At 42.5% G+C, this 21,598-nt stretch overlaps 1 protein-coding gene across 2 annotated transcripts in view; it reads left to right on the forward strand.

The window, feature by feature from the left end:
* The window catches only part of HACD1 (3-hydroxyacyl-CoA dehydratase 1), a 63,268-nt gene extending 46,427 nt beyond the window's left edge, over window positions 1–16,841 (forward strand). The window contains exons 6-7 of one of the 2 annotated variants that reach the window (XM_030189931.1): window positions 5,328–5,506; window positions 16,552–16,841. In XM_030189931.1, coding sequence (XP_030045791.1) covers window positions 5,328–5,506; window positions 16,552–16,634 — 262 coding nt within the window. In that variant the 3' untranslated portion in view covers window positions 16,635–16,841. The remainder of the gene's footprint in view (window positions 1–5,327; window positions 5,507–16,551) is intronic. The other variant, XM_030189930.1, reaches the window with a different exon arrangement.
* Window positions 16,842–21,598: the final 4,757 nt, after the last annotated feature.

The raw sequence follows: 21,598 nt of genomic DNA on the forward strand, positions 1-21,598 counted from the left end.
ACACACACATACTCCCTTCTCTTAACTGTTCTTAAGGACTGATATCTCCTCTATAGCCTTGCTCTGCAACCCACATGTACTGTTGCAAACTAAAGGGGTCCATTGGGACACTAAAATCCCTTCCAGTCAGTGGAATACTGCCCGGGTTTTCTTGCTGTCTCTGAGTTCTGAACCCCTCCTGAAGCTCCTCATGCTAATCCAGAGGGAAGAGGTCAACAGGGATGATGGAACTGCACCTTAATCAGCACAACATATACCTTTTAGATTCTCACTTGGTCTTTCTAATCAGAATGTTTGAGCAAGTTTAATGATGGAGATGGATTTGAGATGTTTACTTTCATACTTCAATACGTTTTGTGTATTGGATCTGTTGAAGCTGTTAAGCAGTCCTGGAGGCCTAGAATAGTAACTTTATGGGGGGGGGGGGGTAATTCTATAAAGAGCTTATGAAGGTGTCTTATAGGCTGCTGCCACTTCCCCTTAAGGATATTCCCTCTCAGTATCAGACCCCCTTAAAACTCACAGTCTGGGCCGGGGGGAAGTGACACGGGAGAGGTAGAGCCAGTAGGGTATGGTCCAGGAAGTATAAAAGCTAGGGGCACAGCCAGATTAAAGAGGCCCAGAGGGAAGCAGCGAAGGCCTACTGTATATGCCTCCACCACATATCTGTGAATTGCAACTGTGACAGAAATGTAAGACAAGTTCAACTTGGGACCTTAAAGAACTGTATGTTTGACCCGGCAGGAGGCCGGTTGGTGAATGTTGTTGACTAGAGCCAGTCTTAACCCAGTGTTATGTACTGAGTATGTTCCTAACTCAGTGTTATATACTGAGTCTGTTCAGAGAGTTAAACCTGGGGCTGCTTTTTACCAAGAATAGACTCCAATCCTTAATCAAATTCTTTTTTTTGTACAGTTGATGACAATCACTTACAGTTGTATTGAGATGGATTAGGGATTCTGTACATACAGAGAGAGTCTGTGTCTGTGATTAGCCCCTCTCCCAGAGAGATGGAACTGTCAGTGACTGGAAAATATGAAATACTCAAGAGACAGCAATAATCTCTTCAGCTGTTACAGCACAGCAGCAGCTGCTTCAACAGATGAAAAATCAATATGGATTACTACCCTGAGAGGAAAAAGCAAGCAGCAGTTTACTGCCTCAGCATGGACAGTTCAAGCCCTGTACACACTGGATCTATGAGCTAAGTACTGCTACTATCTCTCTCAATTTACCTCAAGAACAATCGGAGGGAAGGGGAATTCTGCTCCTCCCAGCATACCCAGATGCCGGCACTAACAACAGTGCTCCAAGAGCAGAACACATGTTCATAAAGGCTAAATCACAGAGGACTGCAGAAATTCAGGGACCAGATACACCACCATACACAACTTAATAAATATACAGGCATGTAAATTGTTACATACAGATAGCACAAGCTGCCCCTTGTAATGGGGGCAGAACAGTAGTGCATGCCGTGGCCTGCAGGAGCAGGACCACAGGAGAACTTTGCTTACATCTAAGGACTAGCTTATGTTCTCTTTTGATGCTAATAGGACCCTTCATACCTAACACTTTAAAAAAAAGTATCATATTCTGTTCATCAGAATCTGCTGTGTAGCTGCGCTTTGTCCAGGCTCAAGGCTGCTCTTGTTGAAGTTACACAGAGTTGCCTAAATTTAGGTGGCATGAATGTGAATAATTCCCAGTATTCAAGTCATATATGCTTGTATGAATATTGATACGTACACATATAAATGACCATTTTTCAGGTACACACTATCCTGTAATTGCAGACTAATATTCAATAGAATGTATTTTGAAGGTGGGCATTCATGTGGGTGGAGCATACATTTATGGGCCTACATTATAAATGTTTGTGCATTCTTTAACAATCTAAGCATGAGCATTTATACCAGCTCTAAGGGTGGTGTAAGTGATTGCACTTGAAATGAAGGTGCAACTCAGGTCATCCCTTATACACCTACCCATACACTTTGCTCTTTAATGGATAACAGGCTTTTTCTGCCACCACCAGTGAGGGCACAATGAGAATCCACGCCTTGCCCCAGCCCTTTGCAATTCATTTCCTCAAAATCTTAGTTTACAGAATTCATATACTGCTTTCCATATACTTCTGAAAACACATTTTTTCAATCTGGCCTTCAGATGATGATGGGAGCAATGACTTAGCTTTGGGATGCCTTTTAGTCTACTAAATGATTACTGCAATTGAGGGGAGGGAAGATGTGAAGAAAATAACTGATATTTTATAATGATATTGATATATCTGTATCAAAGTTCGTTCTGGTCTGTCTGTGAATGATTATAAGTGAATGATTGGCCTGAGTAATTGAGCTTTACTATCCATATTGGAGTTCCTTGTACCATATATTTATGTTCATTTATAAATGTTTTTGATTTTATTGTAAACTGTTTTTGATTTGAATACAAGATAAATGGTATATCAAATATAATAAATGATAAATGGTTTTTGACTTATTATGCTAGTACTCTATAAAGAATGTAGGTGCTTACTTTTCTTTATAGAATAGGCTCCATATAAGTGTTTTCTTGATGCCTAAAGAGAGGTTTCATTTTAGACGAATTACCCTTTACATGTATAGGCTTTCTCTAAGAGGGCCATGCCTCCTTTGGCTCAAAGAATATTCAGTTTCAGTATATACTGATGTCTTATAAATGCCCTCTAGAAGATGGAGATGTTTTTTTTATTGTTTTATTTTTTTATTGAAATTTGAAAATAAACTATAGTAGAAATAAAATCATAATACAATTAAATTGTACCATCATAGTCATAATGGAAAGAAAAAAACATATTCAGTTCACCAGATTATGGAAGCTATCCATAACACGGAAAAAAGAGAGAAAAATTACAAAACAATTAAGGGTAATACTATTGACTTATCTAACTTCCTCTATACCCATCCTTTCCCAGAAGAAAGATAAAGATATATATATATATATATATATATATATATATATATATATATATATATATAAAAGCTATATTTACTTGTTTAAAAGGAAAGCCTCCAGTTGAGAAGGATCATTAAACACATAATTAGTCTGCTGATAGGAAATTATCTACAAGGAAACCATAAGAAAAAGGTAGCTCCAACAGCTAATACTTTAGATTTTAATTGAAGAGTCTCCTTCTTGACTGGATAGCTCTACAAATATCAGGAAAAATAGTAATCTTCTGATCACAATACATCAAAACTTTCTTTTAAAAATAAGCCTGTAAGACTAACAATTTATTGTTCTCAGTGGCAAAAGTAACAAGAAAAGTAGCTCCAGTGGAAATAATATCCTGGGAGGGCTCAAGAAATTGTGTTAAGTTGGCAATTGTGGGATCATTGACAACTTGTTCTCCCTGTTCTGACTCAATAATTGATTTTGACAAATAAAATAATTTAGACAACAACATGGAGAAGTTTTCTTGTTTGCTCATCCAAGTTTTTCAAAATATTTGAGACCAGTCTACAGTTCCAAAGCTGTACAATGAACTTTTTTTGTTTGTTAATTTTTTATTTATAACCATTTAAATTTTTACAAGTGATAAAACAACTTGCGGGAAATACAGAGAAAGTAATATATATAGGAATTATTTCAGTCAGGTAATTCTATTCTCTTCCTTAGACCACTAAATAGGGAGAGTGAAACAAGATAAGGAGAAGAATTAAACAGTAAATAGAAAAAAAGTGGTATTAACCTGATTATCCTCAGATATTACTCATCTAATTCATTATTCCACATTGATCATCTGGTTGGCTTCTTCAAGGCCAATATGGTGAATAGTCAAATCATTTCATTGATAACATACTTATTGTCAAATATTAGTTAGAAATAATACATCTGATTACATTCTTTCTCTTTTAAAAACCAGAAGTTATTTAACAATACATATACTTAAGTTTCTAATTCAAATCCCACTGATTAAAGTAATCCCAGTTTTCACAGGCTTCACTCCTTTTAAAGTAATAATTGAGGAAATATTTCTGAGGAAAACTTTAGGAGTCATACCCGGAACTCTGGGAAAAACAATAATCTCGATATTAATCATCCATAATAATATTCATTTTATTATTCAAAGTTTCTGGTCTATTATCATTTTCAAAATCATAACCACTTCTTGCTTGTGTAGAATAATTTGTTATATCAATTTTTCACTCTCAAAGGGTTCAGTTAAATTGTCCATGTAACTCTCTAATAAAATTATATCTGAAACAAAATTATTTACTGCCACCGTTAGGTCCCGAGGTGCCTTCCAGATGGTATTCAATGTAACCTCCATGGAAGCCAAAAACTCCAAGTTGATTTCTCTTAGGTGTTTAGGAGTGGTTCCGCCGATTCGGGTTCTGCTGTAAACGTCCTCCATTTCAGCATATGCCTCTAACTCACTCCTCCACTGCTTTGGACATGGTGGTTGAATAATTCGGGAGTGATGGAGTTGTTCTTTCAAGATCCAAGAACATTGACGCTCAGTCGCTGGCGCTAATCAAAGGACTCGCCAACCCTTTCATCTGTGGGCAGTCAGTAGGCAGGCAAGAGAGTAACTCAGTTACAGACGAAAGTCAGTAGGCAGGTGGCAGGCAAGAGAGTAATCCAGATGCAGGCAAAAATCAGTAGGCAGGCGGCAGGCAAGAGAGTAATCCAGATGCAGGCAAATGTCAGTAGGCAGGCAGCAGGCAGAAGGGTAATCCAGGTACAGGCAAAGTCAGCAACGAGGGACCAGTAGATAACAAGCAGACTACAGAGTTAGAAACACCTACCAAAGTAGAAGCAGAAGCAAGGAGTCCAGGGAGAGCTCAGCTGTTAAAGTGCTGGTGTCTGACATCAGCAGTGAGAAGGGGCACAGCCATAGGACAAGAGCAGGGGAAGGAGGAACTGGAAGACCAATAGGAAAGAAGCAAGGGAAGCCAGGTAGAGGAAGAGGAGACCCAGGTGGGTGGAAACAAAGCAATCAAGGAGCCTGAAAGCCAGGCAGAGAGAAAGCAGACCCAGGTGCATGGAAGCAAAGCAATTAAGGAGCCTGCAACCACCGCTCTCTGAACAAACCCAGAGAGGACTACACACACATGGCTCAGGCAGTTCCAGTTAAGTGTGCGTGTTGACGGGACCCCACGCAGCCCGAGGACGCCACTTGCGTTGAGGTAGGGTACATGACACAATGTGTGACTACATGAAGGCAACATAAAAAGACTGAATCAGGCCCTAAATCCATAAGAAGCATACACAACATATTAAATATAGGTTTGACTGGAGTTTGTCAGCTGTTAATAATTTTAGAAATCTTGTCATTTCAGGTACAATTTATTCATTATTCTATATCCAGTTGGAGCGGCTGGTGAACTTTTGACTATTTATGCTGCCCTGCCATATGTACAGAAAACAGGCATGTATTCCCTGCGGCTTCCCAACAAGTATAATGTCTCCTTTGACTACTACTATTTTCTCCTTATCGTCATGGCCTTTTATATACCATGTAAGTACTGTTTACTTCAAGGTTCCTAATATTTTTCAGAGCTAAGGGGGAGAACTGGCAGAACTAACTCATTCCAGCTACAGTTCAAATTTTAATCTGAGAACCACTGTTGCTTGATCTTCCACCAGAAGCATGTTATATTTAGGATGATTTGTGTTTTCACCTGACTTCAGCTTGATTACAGTTTTAACTATCATCTGGTTACTGATCAATGTTGACAGGATTTGCTGTACTGTGATTACATTGTCAAATCAATCTGAGACTCTCACTGATGGGCAGATGTTCAAAAGCCCTGCGCTGGGATGTGCTGAGTGGGGCTTCACACCATATAAGGGAGAAACTCCCTTATATGGTATGAAGCCCTGCTCATTGCATCCCAGGATGCATTGGGCAGTGCTGGGCGCCGCCATTTTCCAGGTGGCACCGATGGAAGAGGAGGGAGGTCACCTTCCTCCTCCAACTGAATGTAGAGAGATGGGAAGGGCCGCTAGACTACCAGGTGGGGGGGGGATTGACCAGCAGCCCACTGGGCCACCAGGGACATCTGAGGGAAGCTGGGGGAAGGGTTAAGGGAGGGCTAAAGACCCATCGGATCTCCAGCCTCCCCTGAACCTGTGTCGGGGGGGGGGAGTCTGGGGGACTGGAGATCCGCCAGACCTCCAGCCCCCTGTCGCTGGGAGGGGGTCAGGTCAGGTTTGCTATGGTGGGCTGCTCCATCGGAGGGAATGGGGGCCTGCTACCATGCAAATGCATGCTGGACAGGGCTCACCATATCTCCCCAATTGTTAACAAACCCTAACGCCAGCTCCGAGCTGGCATAGAGTTTGTTGCGGCCAGCGAATCAGTTTTTGGCAGGCTGGTCGCTGATCATTGGTGATGAATAGGTATGGCATGCATTTGCAAGCTACTTGCACTAAGAGCCATGTTTTGCATGCATTTGCAGGCTAGTTGCGTTGAGTCCGCGAGCAGGTTGTTTCACGCGCTTGGTGGCTCTGATCATGGGGCGGTAGCAAACACAGGCACTAGTATGGTGCTAACAGCCTCTAGCACCTGCGTTTGCTTCTGATCAAAAGTACATAAGTATTGCCATACTAGGAAAGACCAAAGGTCCATCAAGCCCAGCATCCTGTTTCCAACAGTGGCCAATCTAGGGCACAAATACCTGGCAATATCCCAAAAAAGTACAAGACATTCTATACTGCTTATCCCAGAAATAGTGGAATTTCCCTAAGTCCATTTAATAATGGTCTATGGACTTTTCCTTTAGGAAGCCGTCCAAACCTTTTTGAAAACTCTGCTAAGCTAACCGCCTTTACCATATTCTCTGGCAACGAATTCCAGAATTTAATTACACGCTGAGTGACAAAACATTTTCTCAGATTCGCTTTAAATTTACTACATTGTAGCTTCATCGCATGCCTCCTAGTCCTAGTATTTTTGGAAAGTGTAAACAGACGCTTTACATCTACCCGTTCAAGTCCACTCATTATTTTATAGACCTCTATCATATCTCCCTTCAGCTGCCTTTTCTCCAAGCTGAAGAGCCCTAGCCGCTTTAGCCTTTCCTCATAGGGAAGTCATCCCATCCCCTTTATCATATTCGTCTTCCTTCTCTGTACCTTTTCTAATTCCACTATATATTTTTTGAGATGTGGCGACCAGAATTGAACACAATATTCCAGGTGCGGTCGCACCATGGAGTGATACAAAGGCATTATATCATCCTCATTTTTGTTTTCCATTCCTTTCCTAATAATACCTAACATTCTATTTGCTTTGTTAGCCGCAGCAGCACACTGAGCAGATGGTTTCAACATATCATCAACGACAACACTTAGATCCCTTTCTTGGTCTGTGACTCCTAACGTGGAACCTTGCATGACATAGCTATAATTCGGGTTCCTGTTTCCCACATGCATCACTTTGCACTTGCTTACATTAAACGTCATCTGCCATTTAGACACCCAGTTTCCCAGTCTCGTAAGGTCCTCTTGTAATTTTTCACAGTCCTCCTGTGATTTAATGGATTTGAATAACTTTGTATCATCAGCAAATTTAATTACCTCACTAGTTACCATCTCTAGGTCATTTATAAATATGTTAAAAAGCAGTGGTCCCATCACAGACCCCTGGGGAACCCCACTAACTACCCTTCTCCATTGAGAATAATGACCATTTAACCCTATTCTCTGTTTTCTATCTTTTAACCAGTCTTTAATCCACAATAAAATACTACCTCCTATCCCATGACTCTCCAATTTCCTCTGGAGTCTTTCATGAGGTTCTTTGTCAAAAACCTTCTGAAAATCCAGATACACAATATCAACTAGCTCCCCTTTATCCACATGTTTGTTCACCCCTTCAAAGAAATGTAGTAGATTGGTGAGGCAAGATTTCCCTTCACTAAATCCATGTTGGAGTGGAGGAGTGGCCTAGTGGTTAGGGTGGTGGACTTTGGTCCTGGGGAACTAAGAAACTGAGTTTAATTCCCACTTCAGGCACAGGCAGCTCCTTGTGACTCTGGGCAAGTCACTTAACCCTCCATTGCCCCATGTAAGCCGCATTGAGCCTGCCATGAGTGGGAAAGCACGGGGTACAAATGTAACAAAAATTTAAAAAAAAATGTTGACTTTATCTCATTAATCCATGCTTTTGAATATGTTCTGTAATTTTGTTCTTTATAATAGTCTCTACTATTTTGCCCGGCACCGACGTCAGAGTCACCGGTCTATAATTTCCCGGATCTCCTCTGGAACCTTTTTTAAAAATCGGCGTTACATTGGCCACCCTCCAATCTTTCGGAACCACGTTCGATTTTAAGGATAAATTACATATATTACATATTACTAACAATAGCTCCGCAAGTTCATTTTTCAGTTCTATTAGTACTCTGGGATGAATACCATCATGCCCAGGAGATTTGCTACTCTTCAGTTTGTAGAACTACCCTATTACATCCTCCAGGTTTACAGAGAATTCATTAAGTTTCTCCGACTCGTCAGCTTCGAATATCATTTCTGGCACCGGTATCCCATCCAAATCTTCCTAGGTGAAGAGCGAAGCAAAGAAGTCATTTAATCTCTCCATTATGGCTTTGTCTTCCCTGATCGCCCCTTTTACTCCCCGGCATCTAGCGGTCCAACCGATTCTTTTGCTGGCTTCCTGCTTTTAATATACCTAAAAAAATTTTTACTATGTGTTTTTGCTTCCAACGCAATCTTTTTTTCTAAGTCCCTCTTAGCCTTCCTTATCAGCACTTTGTGTTTGACTTAACATTCCTTATGCTGTTTCTTATTATTTTCAGTCAGTTCTTTCTTCCATTTTCCGAAGGATTTTCTTTTAGCTCTAATAGCATCTTTCACCTCACTTTTTAACCATGCCGGCTGTCATTTGGTCTTCCGTCCTCCTTTTTTAATACGTGGAATATATTTGGCCTGGGCTTCCAGGATGGTGTTTTTGAACAGCATCCACGCCTGATGTAAATTTTTGACCCTCTCAGCCGCTCCTCTTAAGTTTTTTTTTCACCGCTCTTCTCATTTTATCATAGTCTCCTTTTTTAAAGTTAAATGCTAATGTATTTGATTTCCTATGTATGCTTACTTCAAAGCTAATATCAAATCTGATCATATTATGATCACTGTTATCAAGCGACCCCAGCACCATTACCTCCCGCACCAGATCATGCGCTCCACTAAGGACTAGGTCTAGAAATTTTTCTTCTCTTGTAGGCTCCATAAAGCAGTCCTTGGATTTCATCAAGGAATTTTACCTCCCTAGCGTGCCCCGATGTTACATTTACCCAGTCAATATCGGGGTAATTGAAATCACCCATTATTATTGTGTTGCCCAGTTTGTTTGCGTCCCTAATTTCCTTTAACATTTCTTCATCCGTCTGTTCATCCTGGCCAGGCGGATGGTAGTACACTCCTATCACTATCCTTTTCCCCTTTACACATGGAGTTTCAATCCACAGTGATTCCAAGAAGTGTTTTGTTTCCTGCAGAATTTTCAATCTATTTGATTCAAGGCTCTCGTTAATATTCAATGCTACCCCTCCACCAATTCGATCTACCCTATCATTATGATATAATTTGTACCCCGGTATGACAGTGTCCCACTGGCTATCCTCCTTCCACTAGGTCTCAGAGATGCCTATTATATCTAATTTTTCATTTAGTGCAATATATTTAACTCTCCCATCTTATTTCTTAGGCTCCTGGCATTCGCATATAGACATTTCAAACTATGTTTGTTGTTCCTATTTGCATCATGCTCAGTATTTGACAGTATTAATTTGCAATCTTTTGTCTGATTTTTATTTTTATTTAAAGACACCTGATCTACTATGGTCTCTTTTGCAACCTCACTATCAGGCCCTTGGCCCATGAGTCAAGTTAAGCAAATCCTTGTTGGAGTTGCACAAGCATTCATCTTCATTGTTCAGAGAACTCTTTCCATGTACTATCAGTGAACACCTGAGATTAATTACACAGGAAATGAATGCTTTCTAGTTCCCAGAGAAAAGGAATAGCCACCTTCACTCTACAGCACATGCTACTGGTGACAAGGCTGAATGCCTTTAAAACCTCAATGCCCAACTTCTGGATCATTAGAAGGCATATCAAGATGCGTTCTCAAAATAAGAGGCCAGAGTGGGGAGGAAGTCAAAGGGGAAAAAGTCTCTGCTGTTAGAAGCCTTCAGCAAATTTGCTTTCCTAGACATTCCTTTCCTGGTGAGCCTCCCCTCTCCTCTGAAAGGTTTGCTCAAAGTGATGGAAGATGAGCTGTCTTATAACTTGGGCAGTGCCTTCAGAGCTAATGATAGGAACAAGAAACGAAATATTACCCTGGTGGTTTAAAAAGCACAACTATCCGGATAGTGAGTGGCACTGAATATCCAAATAGAACAGTGACCACCAGTGGCAATATTCATTCTGCTACCTAGATAACTTCTTTGGATAACATAGGACCTTACCCCTCTCCTCAGGTCGCTTCACTGGCTCCCTATCCGTTTTCGTATCCTGTTCAAACTTCTTCTACTAACCTATAAATGTACTCACTCTGCTGCTCCCCAGTATCTCTCCACACTCATCCTTCCCTACACCCCTTCCTGTGCACTCTGTTCCATGGATAAATCCTTCTTATCTGTTCCCTTCTCCACTACTGCCAACTCTAGACTTCGCTCCTTCTGTCTCGCTGCACCCTACGCCTGGAATAGACTTCCTGAGCCCCTACGTCTTGCCCCATCCTTGACCATCTTTAAATCTAGATTGAAAGCCCACCTCTTTAACATTGCTTTTGACTTGTAACCACTCACCTCCACCTACCCTCCTTTCCTCTTTCCTCTATACATTAATTGATTTGCTTGCTTTATTTTTTGTCTATTAGATTGTAAGCTCTTTGAGCAGGGACTGTCTTTCTTCTATGTTTGTGCAGCGCTGCATACACTTTGTAGCACTATAAAAATGCTAAATAGTAGTAGTAGTAATTGCTAGGACTTCCCACTCTGGCAAGTGAAGCATTTGCTGTGTGGACATTTTGGGGGAGCACTTACCGCCACCGATTGAGGTGGCAGTAAGGGTTCCCATGCTAACTTAGCGGTAACCGGGCAGTGTACGGCACTGCCCCATTATAGCCAGGTAAACAACGGCGCTACAAAAGTTAAAATATTTTTGTTGTACTGGAAATGGCACACACAGGGGTAGGAATTACTGTTGGGCTGCTGTGGTACTTCTAGTTTAGCGAGCAGTAAGCCCACATTGGGCTTACCACTATTTAGTAAAAGACCCCCTCTCTGCCTAGCACTTTTCATATACCCCTAATTCTATATAGTACGCCATAAGTTAGGTGCAATTAGGCACTAAGGGAGGGATTCTATATATATGGCCCCTAAAAGATCTGCATGGAAAACATTTCTGCCTAAGCGTATAGGGGCAGTGTATAGAATACACTTAGGCAGAAATCATAGCGCCTAAATCTGCACGCCTCCATCGACATCAACGAAAACATGGTGTAAATCACGACACGTAGATTTAGGCTTAGACGGCCTTCGTGATAAAACAGTGGGTTTTAAGCCTGTAAACTGTATTATTTCTTGAAATGTATTTCTCTAGTTTGGCCAGCAGGTGGTACATGTTTATGTTTAAAGCTGTTACAGAGGAATGACCGTTCTCTCTTTAGTTAACACAGATAAAAGGTAACCTGCAGTAATGTGGCCAGCTATTTTTAAAACTTGTTGTTCTGGGCACTGATTAGCCCGGGAGCTCAAATTCATCTAGGAAATACTGGCTTTTTCTCCAGTCTCAGTTTGGGAGTGTGGTCCCCAGTAACCTAGAAATCACTGGGGATAATTTCAGAGCGGGAGACAAAGACAGGTTGGGACATAGTCGCTGGGAGGAGGATGCTAGTCTAGAGCACAAGTGGCAGGTGCAGGCGGACCTGAGTTGTGCTGGGGTTAAACCATCTAAGTGGCCGCGGGGTAACCCCAGGTGGGTAGCTAGGTGTTTGATGACAGACCTTGTCCTTTTTTGGTGGCAGCATAGTGGGATTTTCAGACATGGAGGGGCATAATTCAAAGGGACGCCCAAGTTTTGCTGAGGACGTCCTCGCAAATTGTCCCGGTGGAGGAGCAGGGAAACCTGTATTATCGAAACAAGATGGATGTCCATCTTTCATTTCGATAATATGGTCGGGGGATGCCCAAATCTTGACATTTAGGTCGTCCTTAGAGATGGTTGTCCTAGACTTGGTCGTTTCTGATTTTCGGCAATAATGGAAACCAAGGACACCCATCTCAGAAACAACCAAATGCAAGCCCTTTGGTCGTGGGAGGAGCCAGCATTCATAGTGCACTGATCCCCCTGACATGCCAGGACACCAACTGGGCACCCTAGGGGGCACTGCAGTGGACTTCATAAATTGCTCCCAGGTACATAGCACCCTTATCTTGTGTGCTGAGCCCCCCCAAAACCCACTACCCACAACTGTACACCACTACCATAGCCCACACCACTACCATAGCCCTTACGGGTGAAGGGGGGCACCTAGATGTGGGTACAGTGGGTTTGTGGTGGGTTTTGGAGGGCTCGCTGTTTCCTCCACAAACGTAACAGGTGAGGGGGATAGGCCTGGGTCTGCCTGCCTGAAGTGCACTGCACCCACTAAACCTGCTCCAGGGACCTGCATACTGCTGTGATGGACCTGAGTATGACATTTGAGGCTGGCACAAAATATTTTTTAAGCGTTTTTTTGAGGTTGGGAGGGGGTTAGTGACCACTGGGGGAGTAAGGGGAGGTGATCCCCTATTCTCTCCGGTGGTCATCTGGTCAGCTCAGGCACCTTTTTGTGCCTTGGTTGTAAGAAAAACAGGACCAGGTAAAGTCGTCCAAGTGCTTGTCAGGGACGCCCTTTTTTTTCCATTATGGGTTGAGGACGCCCATGTGTTAGGCACGCCCAAGTCCCGCCTTCGCTATGCCTCCAACACTTCCCTGTGAACTTTGGTCATCCCTGTGATGGAAAGCAGTTGGGGACACCCAAAATCGACTTTCAATTAGGCTGATTTGGGCGACCCTGTGAGAAGGACGCCCATCATCCGATTTGTGTCGAAAGATGGGCGTCCTTCTCTTTTGAAAATGAGCCTGATAGTGTGTGGGTGAGAGTCACCATCTGCTGAGTGGTTCAGAGTTTTTTTTATCTGTAACCTCCAGACATTTGTGACCTGGATTGACTACTGTTGGAAACAGGGTACTGGGCTTGATGGACCTTTGGCCAATCCCAGAACAGCAAAGATGATCCTCACCTCCTTTCATTGAACCTTCTACCCCCTTGCCCTGCCTTTCCTTCCTGGTAATGTTTTCCATTCTCACACTTTTCCCCCCATGGAAGGTTTTGACATCCTTGCCCTGCCTTTTTCCCCTACTTAAGCCTCCAGCTCCTCACCATACATACTTCTCAGTACCTGCCACTGCTTGTCCTTTCCCCTGCTTCCATTTTGTTCTAGATGCTTCTCTCTCCTCCCCTCCCTTGTTCTCCTCCAGTGGCTCTTCTGCATTTTACTCTTCTCTTTTCCTGCTACTGACACACCTCTCCCAGAGTGTGGTTCATATTAGGTTCCTGGAGATGGGATGCTTTCAAGACCCTAAAATGTTCACTGTCTTTTTGGCATGTTTCCTACTCTTTTGGGCTACAAACTCAATTAGGACTGACTGTGTATATCAACTTTCATTTTATCCTGTCTGGGCTCAATTCTTCCCATGTTTATCCTCTTTTTAATCTAAACTAACCATTGAAGTGATAGGTTTTGGGTCCAGGGTTATACACAACTGCTCCTCCAGAACCCAGTATATTTCCGTTCTGAGTTTAACAACTAGATGTCACCATTCTACTCTTGTCTGCGGCTTTCTTCTGCACACTTGGCTCCAGCCAAGAAGAGAAAGTGGGCTTGGAAATAGAGAGTTACATGGGGCAGAAATTTCACCAGTCCCTGCCTGTCCCCATTGGAATCTAACCCATCCCCGCCCATCTCCAATGGAATCTCCTCCATCCCCATCTATCCCCTGTGCTAAAATAACCCAACTTGTGGTAATATAATTGAACTTAACAGTAGCCCATGTTGATAACTTATTCTCTCAGTGCTTATGGGGATTTCAATGCTATCAACCATATCCATGAAATTTTTTAGTGCTATTATAATTGCCATGGCACAAGGAAAGGATAAGTAGGCTGGCCTGGCACTACATTTCCACAGGAACCCTGCAGGACTTGCTTCCATCCCCACAAGATCTGTGTCCATCCCTGTAGGAGTCACATGGACCTAGAAGGGATTCCCGCTAACCCCGGTCCTGTGCAGCTTTCTACTTGGAAATCAAATCTCAGTTTCCCGCATTACAGCACTCAGCACTGTCATGGGTCAATCAGATTGTCCCATCCATTCCAGGCTTGTATGCAGTTGCAAATTGAGACTTCACTCACAGAAAATTGAGCACACAGATTTGCTGATTCAGTTTTTCCTAAAAGTGTCAGGATGTTAAGGATTATGTGTAGGCTTCAGCAAACTTTTAATGAAAACATTGGATGTTTCATAGTACTTCTGTTTGCTTTGTTTGCTTTGTTTTCACATCTCCAGAAGTCATTGATATTTTGCACTGTCATGCCAATTATGAAACAGTTTTTTGAAGTTGTGCGTTTAATTAATAATGAGTCTGGCCTGCAATGTATACTGTAATTTGTTCTGATAGCTCCTTGTCCTATCCCATGTGAGGAGCTTCACATAAGGAGAAAAGAGAGGGATTTTATCTTCTAATTCTTGCTGCAGAGATACACAGAATACTGTAGTAATGCTCCAAACAGAAAACCTGTCAGTTTAGGAAAATGCATCTTTTTTCTCCTCATGTCTGTTAATTCACAGAGAAATGCCACGAAACTATCCCCTTTGATATAAGGGCATTTCACTGAAGCATGAGAGCCATTTATAGAGGGCTGGGCCTTCCACTAGGCAGACTAAGCATCTGCCTAGGATGGCAACATGTGATGGTGGTGGTGGGGTGGCGGCGGAGCATCAAGAAAGCATCCTCTCATTTCCTTTCCCTTCAAACCCTTAGCCAGCATCATCTCTCTCTTCCCTTCTCTTCCCCCTGCTTCCGCTGTTCTCCTGCCAGTACCTGGGCCAGCATGGGGACATTCAGTAGAGCCCCATGATCATCTGCTGCTGTGTTCCATCCTCCACCCGACAGGAAATGTGTCATGGGAAGGGCAGAACCCATCAGTTCTTGAGTGTGGTCTTCTAGTAGAAAACCCTGCACTAGCACTGAGTACCTTTGTAGTAGACCGAGAAGAGGCAGGATGATAGTGGCGATAGAAGAGGAGGAGGCGGGAGATGTTGGTCCCAGGACTATGGAAGGAGAGATGAGGGGAGATGTGGGACCCTAGAGAAGGGGATGGAAGACAAAGGGAGGTGCTGGACTACAGGGGGGGTATGGAAGGGAAGGAGATGGGGAGATGTTAGACAGGAGGGTTAGGGAAGAGAAAAGGAGAGCTAGGCCACCTGGATAGGATGGGGAAGTAAAGATACTGGTCACTGGGGTGAGGGTACAGAAGGGAAAGAGGGTTCTTGACCACCTGGAGAGGCTAGGAAAGGAAGGAGGATACTAACCACCTTGTAGAGAGGAGGGATGCTGGCTACATTTGAGGGATGGTGGGTAGGGAGGGGAAGGAGAGATGATGGACTATTGGAAGGGGAAATGTATGGCATTGAACTACCATTGTGGGTTGGGGATAGAGAGGGGAAAGAGGGTTATTGGCCACCTGGGGTGGGTGGGAAGGGGGAATGCTGGCTACATTTGTGGGGGGATCTTGGCTACCTGGGGGTAGGGAGTAGAAGGGAAGATGCTGGACTATAGGGTGGGAGAAAAAGATTATGGCCTTGAGCCACCCCTGGTGGGGAAGAGAGGGTAAAAATGGTTGTTAGCCACCTGTGGTGGGTAGGAATGGAAGGGGAATGCTGGGTACCTAGGGGATTAGAGAGATGCTAGAGTGAGGGTAGGGGCTGTATGACTGAAGATTTGCCAAAAGTGTCATGCACCCTTGGGCCAGCCCTGGATTTTTATACAGCAAAATTTCTCAGTTCAGTTCATGGTTTTGCTTTTCAGGATATCCACGATAAATATTATGATGAAATCTCAGGCCCCCAGTGGTCTTAGATAGTTTCAGATCCCGTCTCCCTTTGGGTTTTCGGGGAAAACAGGCTGGTCACTAATCTTTCTGTGCAGTGGACGAGACCTTGCCTCTGTGTTTCATTTGTTTCAGTGCTTCTCAGCCCTCTCCTGGAGAACATCTAGCCAGTCCTGTTTTCAGGATTACTGCAATGAATATGCATGGGATAAATCTACTTATATATTGAAAGTCTGTTGCATGCATTAATCTTAAGAATTAATTAGAGTTGTGGAAAAGTGGGCCTCCAGGAGAGGGATTGGGAAGTGTTGCTCTGTTTAACACATGAGCTACTTGATGCATTGATATACTTCTTTGTTCTTTCTTTGTCAATCAAGTGTTTCCACAACTCTACTTTCATATGCTGCGCCAGAGAAGGAAAGTGCTTCTTGGAGAAGTGATTGTGGAGAAGGACGATTAAACCAGCACGTGTAACCGTGGGGCTTTTTCCAAGAGCACGGAGAAGGGGGGGGGGAAAAAAAAGAAGCAGAAACTGCCCTGTCTGTGATCCTTTTATAATAAGTCCAAGGTTTATATGATGGAACAAAAATAAACTATTTATAAAATACCATTGGGTATTACTGTTTTGTAGAACCTTTACTCTAACATCACCATTCATTTTCCTTAGAGGTATTTTTTTTTTTTTTACTTCCCTCTACCTTTTCAATATTATTATTGTTCAGCATAACTAATGATGCAGAGTTTGAAAGGGTCACTACATTGCTTTGTATTACAAGTTACCTCTGTCTGAGAAACTGGGAGAACACATGAACTCTGGTGCACTGAATGGAGGAACTAATATTCTGATAAATGGGTCTTTCACTATTATGCTGATTCAAAGCTTGCGTGTTGCTGATATTTGCCTTTATTCATCAAGTTTCTCCCAGCCTTTGCCCGTGGGAAAATCTTTGATAAATCAGGCCTCTTATGTGCAGCCATGTGTCCGAGACTTATTCTTTAGAAAAGGCTGACTATTCCCTTTTTTTTTTTTGCCATAGAAAGGGTTTCAGTCAGACTATGTATCTCTAGCCTGTCTTTTAGGAAAATTAGGCTATAAAGCTGCACATTTTCAAAATTTACTGACCTATTAAAAATATTCTAGTGATAATTGGAAGATGCTGTCCATTACTGAAGAAAAGTCTTTGTTAATAGTTTAGGCTGAGGTTGCAGTAATTCATTTTCTTATTGACATTTGAATTGACAAATTATTTTCTAATTGGATTTGAAAAGCATGGTTTTTGTTATTTTTAATCTCTTGGTGGTCAGTTCAAGATTTCACAACCAGTTCAGTGTTATAATTATTGTATTGTTAAGAGTTTGTCACATCTACAGTATAAAGGCTGATTTTATATTAGGGCATCTATTGAATAAAGGCAACATAGGTGCTTATCCTGTTTATAATCGAATGAGAAAAACGCCCAAGTCCGACCTAAATCGGGAGATGGACGTTTATCTCACAAAAACGAATAACGCGGTATAATCGAAAGCCAAACTTGGACGTTTTCAACTGCACTCCATCGCGGAAGCGTACAAAGTTGACGGGGGCGTGTCAGAGGCGTGGTGAAGGAGGGACTGGGGCATGGTTATCACCCGAACAGAGATGGGCGCCTTTCGCCGATAATGGAAAAAAAGTATGCGTTTGTAGCTAGAATTTAGGGCACTTTTCCTGGACCCTGTTTTTTCACGAATAAGGCCCCAAAAAGTGCCTTAAATGACCAGATTACCACCGGAGATAATCGGGGATGACCTCCCCTGACTCCCCCAGTGGTCACTAACCCCCTCCCACCACAAAAAATGATGTTTCACAACTTTTTATTTTCACCCTCAAATGTCATACCCACCTCCCTGGCAGCAGTATGCAGGTCCCTGGAGCAGTTGTTAGGGGGTGCAGTGGACTTCAGGCAGGTGGACCCAGGCCCATCCCCCCCTACCTGTTACAATTGTGCTGCTTAATGCTTAGTCGTCCAACCCCCCCAAACCCACTACCCACATGTAGGTGCCCCCCTTCACCCCTTAGGGCTATAGTAATGGTGTAGACTTGTGGGCAGTGGGTTTTGATGGGGATTTGGGGGGCTCAACACACAAGGGAAGGGTGCTATGCACCTGGGAGCTCTTTAACTTTTTTTTTTTTTTTTAAAGTGCCCCCTAGGGTACCCTGGCATGTGAGGGGGACCAGTGCACTACGAATCCTGGCCCCTCCCACGAACAAATGCCTTGGATTTATTCGTTTTTGAGCTAGGCGCTTTCATTTTCCATTATCGCTGAAAAACAAAAACGCCCAGCTCACAAATTGTCGAATAAAGTATTTTTTTCGAAAATACGGTTCGGTCCGCCCCTTCACGGACCCGTTCTCGGAGATAAATGCCCATGGAGATAGACGTTTTCGTTCGATTATGCCCCTCCATGTGTGTTTTCTAGCTATTACTAGTAATCATGTCTATAGTGATACTAGATGTACTCAGTGCTGTTTATGTTTATTAGTAAGCTTCGTAAGTACATAAGTACACAAGTATTGCTATACTGGAACAGACCAAAGGTCCATCAAGCCCAGTATCCTGTTTCCAACAGTGACCAATCCAGGTCACAAATACCTGGCAAGATCCCAAAAAAAGTACAAAACATTTTATGCTGCTTATCCCAGAAAAAAGGAATGGATTTTCCCCAAGTCCATTTTAATAATGCTGTATGGACTTTTCCTTTAGGAAGCCGTCCAAACCTTTTTAAAACTCCGCTAAGCTAACTGCCTTTATCACATTCTCTGGCAACGAATTCTAGAGTTTAATTACACGTTGAGTAAAGAAAAAGTTTCTCTGATTCATTTTAAATTTAAAACTTTGTAGCTTCATTGCATACCCCCTAATCCTAGTACTTTTGGAAAGCATGAACAGACGCTTCACATCTACCCGTTCCACTCCACTATTATTTTCTAGACCTCTATCATATCTCCCCTCAGCCAACTTTTCTCCAAGCTAAAGAGCCCTAGCCACTTTAGCCTTTCCTCATAGGGAAGTCGTCACTTCACCTTTATCATTTTCGTTGCCCTTCTCTGCACCTTTTCTAATTCCACTATTTCTTTTTTGATGTACTGCCCTTTCTCATGTGCAAGTCAGAGCAGTTTACAATTCTAATATAAAACACTTAGGGGCCCTTTAACAAAGCCACAGTAGTGCCGGTGTGTGCCATATGCCATTTCCAGAGCTCAAAAAATAATGTTATTTTTTTAGCGCCGGGGGCTTACCCAGTGGTAATCGGGCAGCACCGTGCATTGCATGGTTACCACTGGATTAGGAAGCGGTAAGGGTTCCCCCAGGAAATGGCTTGCTGCAAGTGCTTAACTTACCACATGGCCATTTCCATTTAAAAAAAAATCCTTTTACCCACTGTGGTAAAAGGGGGCCTCAGTGCATGGCAAACCCCTGCACCGATGCCACCACAGGGGTCCTTTTACTGCAACTTGGTAAAAGGGCACCTAAAGAAGGAACATTGACACATTATGGGATAGATTCTATATATGGTGCCTGAAAATTCTCGTGGAAAGAAAATACATCTAGGCTGTTCTTTCAAGTATACCTAAATTTTATAGAATAGGCTTAAATTTCCGCACATTGTATAGAATAATGCCGAGTGCCTCTCCACATGAACAAATGTAGTTGCGGTCATTTATTTCATGTTTTACTTGGCATAAATCCCAATGCCTGAGGGGTCCTTTTACTAAGGTGCACTGAAAAATGGCCTGCGGTAGTGTAGACGCATGTTTTGGGAGCACGCAGAATCATTTTTCAGTGCACCTGCAAAAATGCCTTTTTAAAAATTTTACCAAAAATGGATGTGCGGCAAAATGAAAATTGCCGTGCGTCTATTTTGGGTCTGAGACCTTACTGCCAGCCATTGACCTAGCGGTAAAGTCTTACACAGTAACCGGGCGGTAATGACCTATGTACGTAAAATGCCACTTGGCGCGTGCCCAATACGTACGTCCGAAAATAAAAACGAATTTTTTTGGATGCACGTATTGGATGCATGCCAAAAATGAAATTACTGCAAGAGCCACGCGGTAGCTGGGCGGTAACTCCATTTTGGCGCACATTGGGCGTGCGTAGATGCTTACGTGGCTTAGAAAAAGGGCCCCTAAATTAGTTGCAGAGTAGGTGTATTCTATAACATCGTGCATAGATTTTAGAAACGCCCATGCCTATGGTCATGCCCCCTTTTTCACCTTTACGACTTAGAATTTAGGCACACCACGTTATATAATGCATATAGCAAGTTGTGCACATAAATCATAATACCAATTAGTGCTGCTAATTGATAACATCCAATTAACAGCATTGATTAACTAGTTAACCAATTCAGTTACGCACATTTTTATAGAATGCGCTTCAATATCCATGTGGAAATTAAGGCACCATATATGGAATCCTGGGGTATTTGCAGGTAATTTCTCCATCCCTTACGGGCTCACAGGCTAAGGTGTTTTTTGTACCTGGTGCAATGGAGGAATAAGGGGATCTTCTCTTCTACTAAGGTGCGCTAGCATTTTTAGCTTGCACTAAAAATCAGCTGGCGCTAAACGCTGAGACATCCATTATATACTTATGGGCGTCTCAGTGTTTAGCATCAGCTGATTTTTAGCACGAGCTAAAAACGCTAGTGCACTTTAGAAAAAGACCCCCCCTAAGTGACTTCTCCAGGGTTACAAGGAGCAGCAGTGGGAATTGAACTTAATTGTTCAAGTTCTCAGCCCACCACTGCCTTAACCATTAGGCTACTCCTCCCAGATCTAGCATCGATAGTGTGCAAATGCAGACATAACTGAGCATCTGCTGCAATGAAGGTGTAAATGTGTGCATGTATGTGCAAATATAAAATAAGCATGTACATTGCAACCTCGCTTCTGCTTCACCTATACTATGCCCTTGGGAATGCTTACATGCAGATGGCATAAAAGTAGATACACACTTTCAGTGCACATAATTTATATGTGTATATATATACCCAATTTTATAAAATCCATTTTCTATGTGCAAAACAGGCTTTACACAGGTTTCAGTGAGAGAACAATTCTTTCTAGGACCATAATATCCCTGTGTACACCTACAGTAAAATGCCAGCAAGTTCTATTTACAGGAAGCCAATAGACGTATTGTATCTTTTAAAGTAAAGATAACTAGATGTGCCAAGTTTTGTTTTTAGCTGGTGTGATCTAATTAATTTGAACCTCAAAAGAAATGGGTACATTTTTCAAGACTGAAACCATTTGGATATATTCTACTAACCAGATTTATTGCAGTTCTGGTGCAGGGTAATGACTCATGAAATGCAAACACTGCCAGGTCAATATTCAGCCACTGAGATCAGCATTTTTTTTAAAAAATATGGCTTTTG

Source organism: Microcaecilia unicolor, chromosome 1 (assembly GCF_901765095.1).
Source record: "Microcaecilia unicolor chromosome 1, aMicUni1.1, whole genome shotgun sequence".
In the NCBI taxonomy this organism is placed as follows: domain Eukaryota; kingdom Metazoa; phylum Chordata; class Amphibia; order Gymnophiona; family Siphonopidae; genus Microcaecilia; species Microcaecilia unicolor.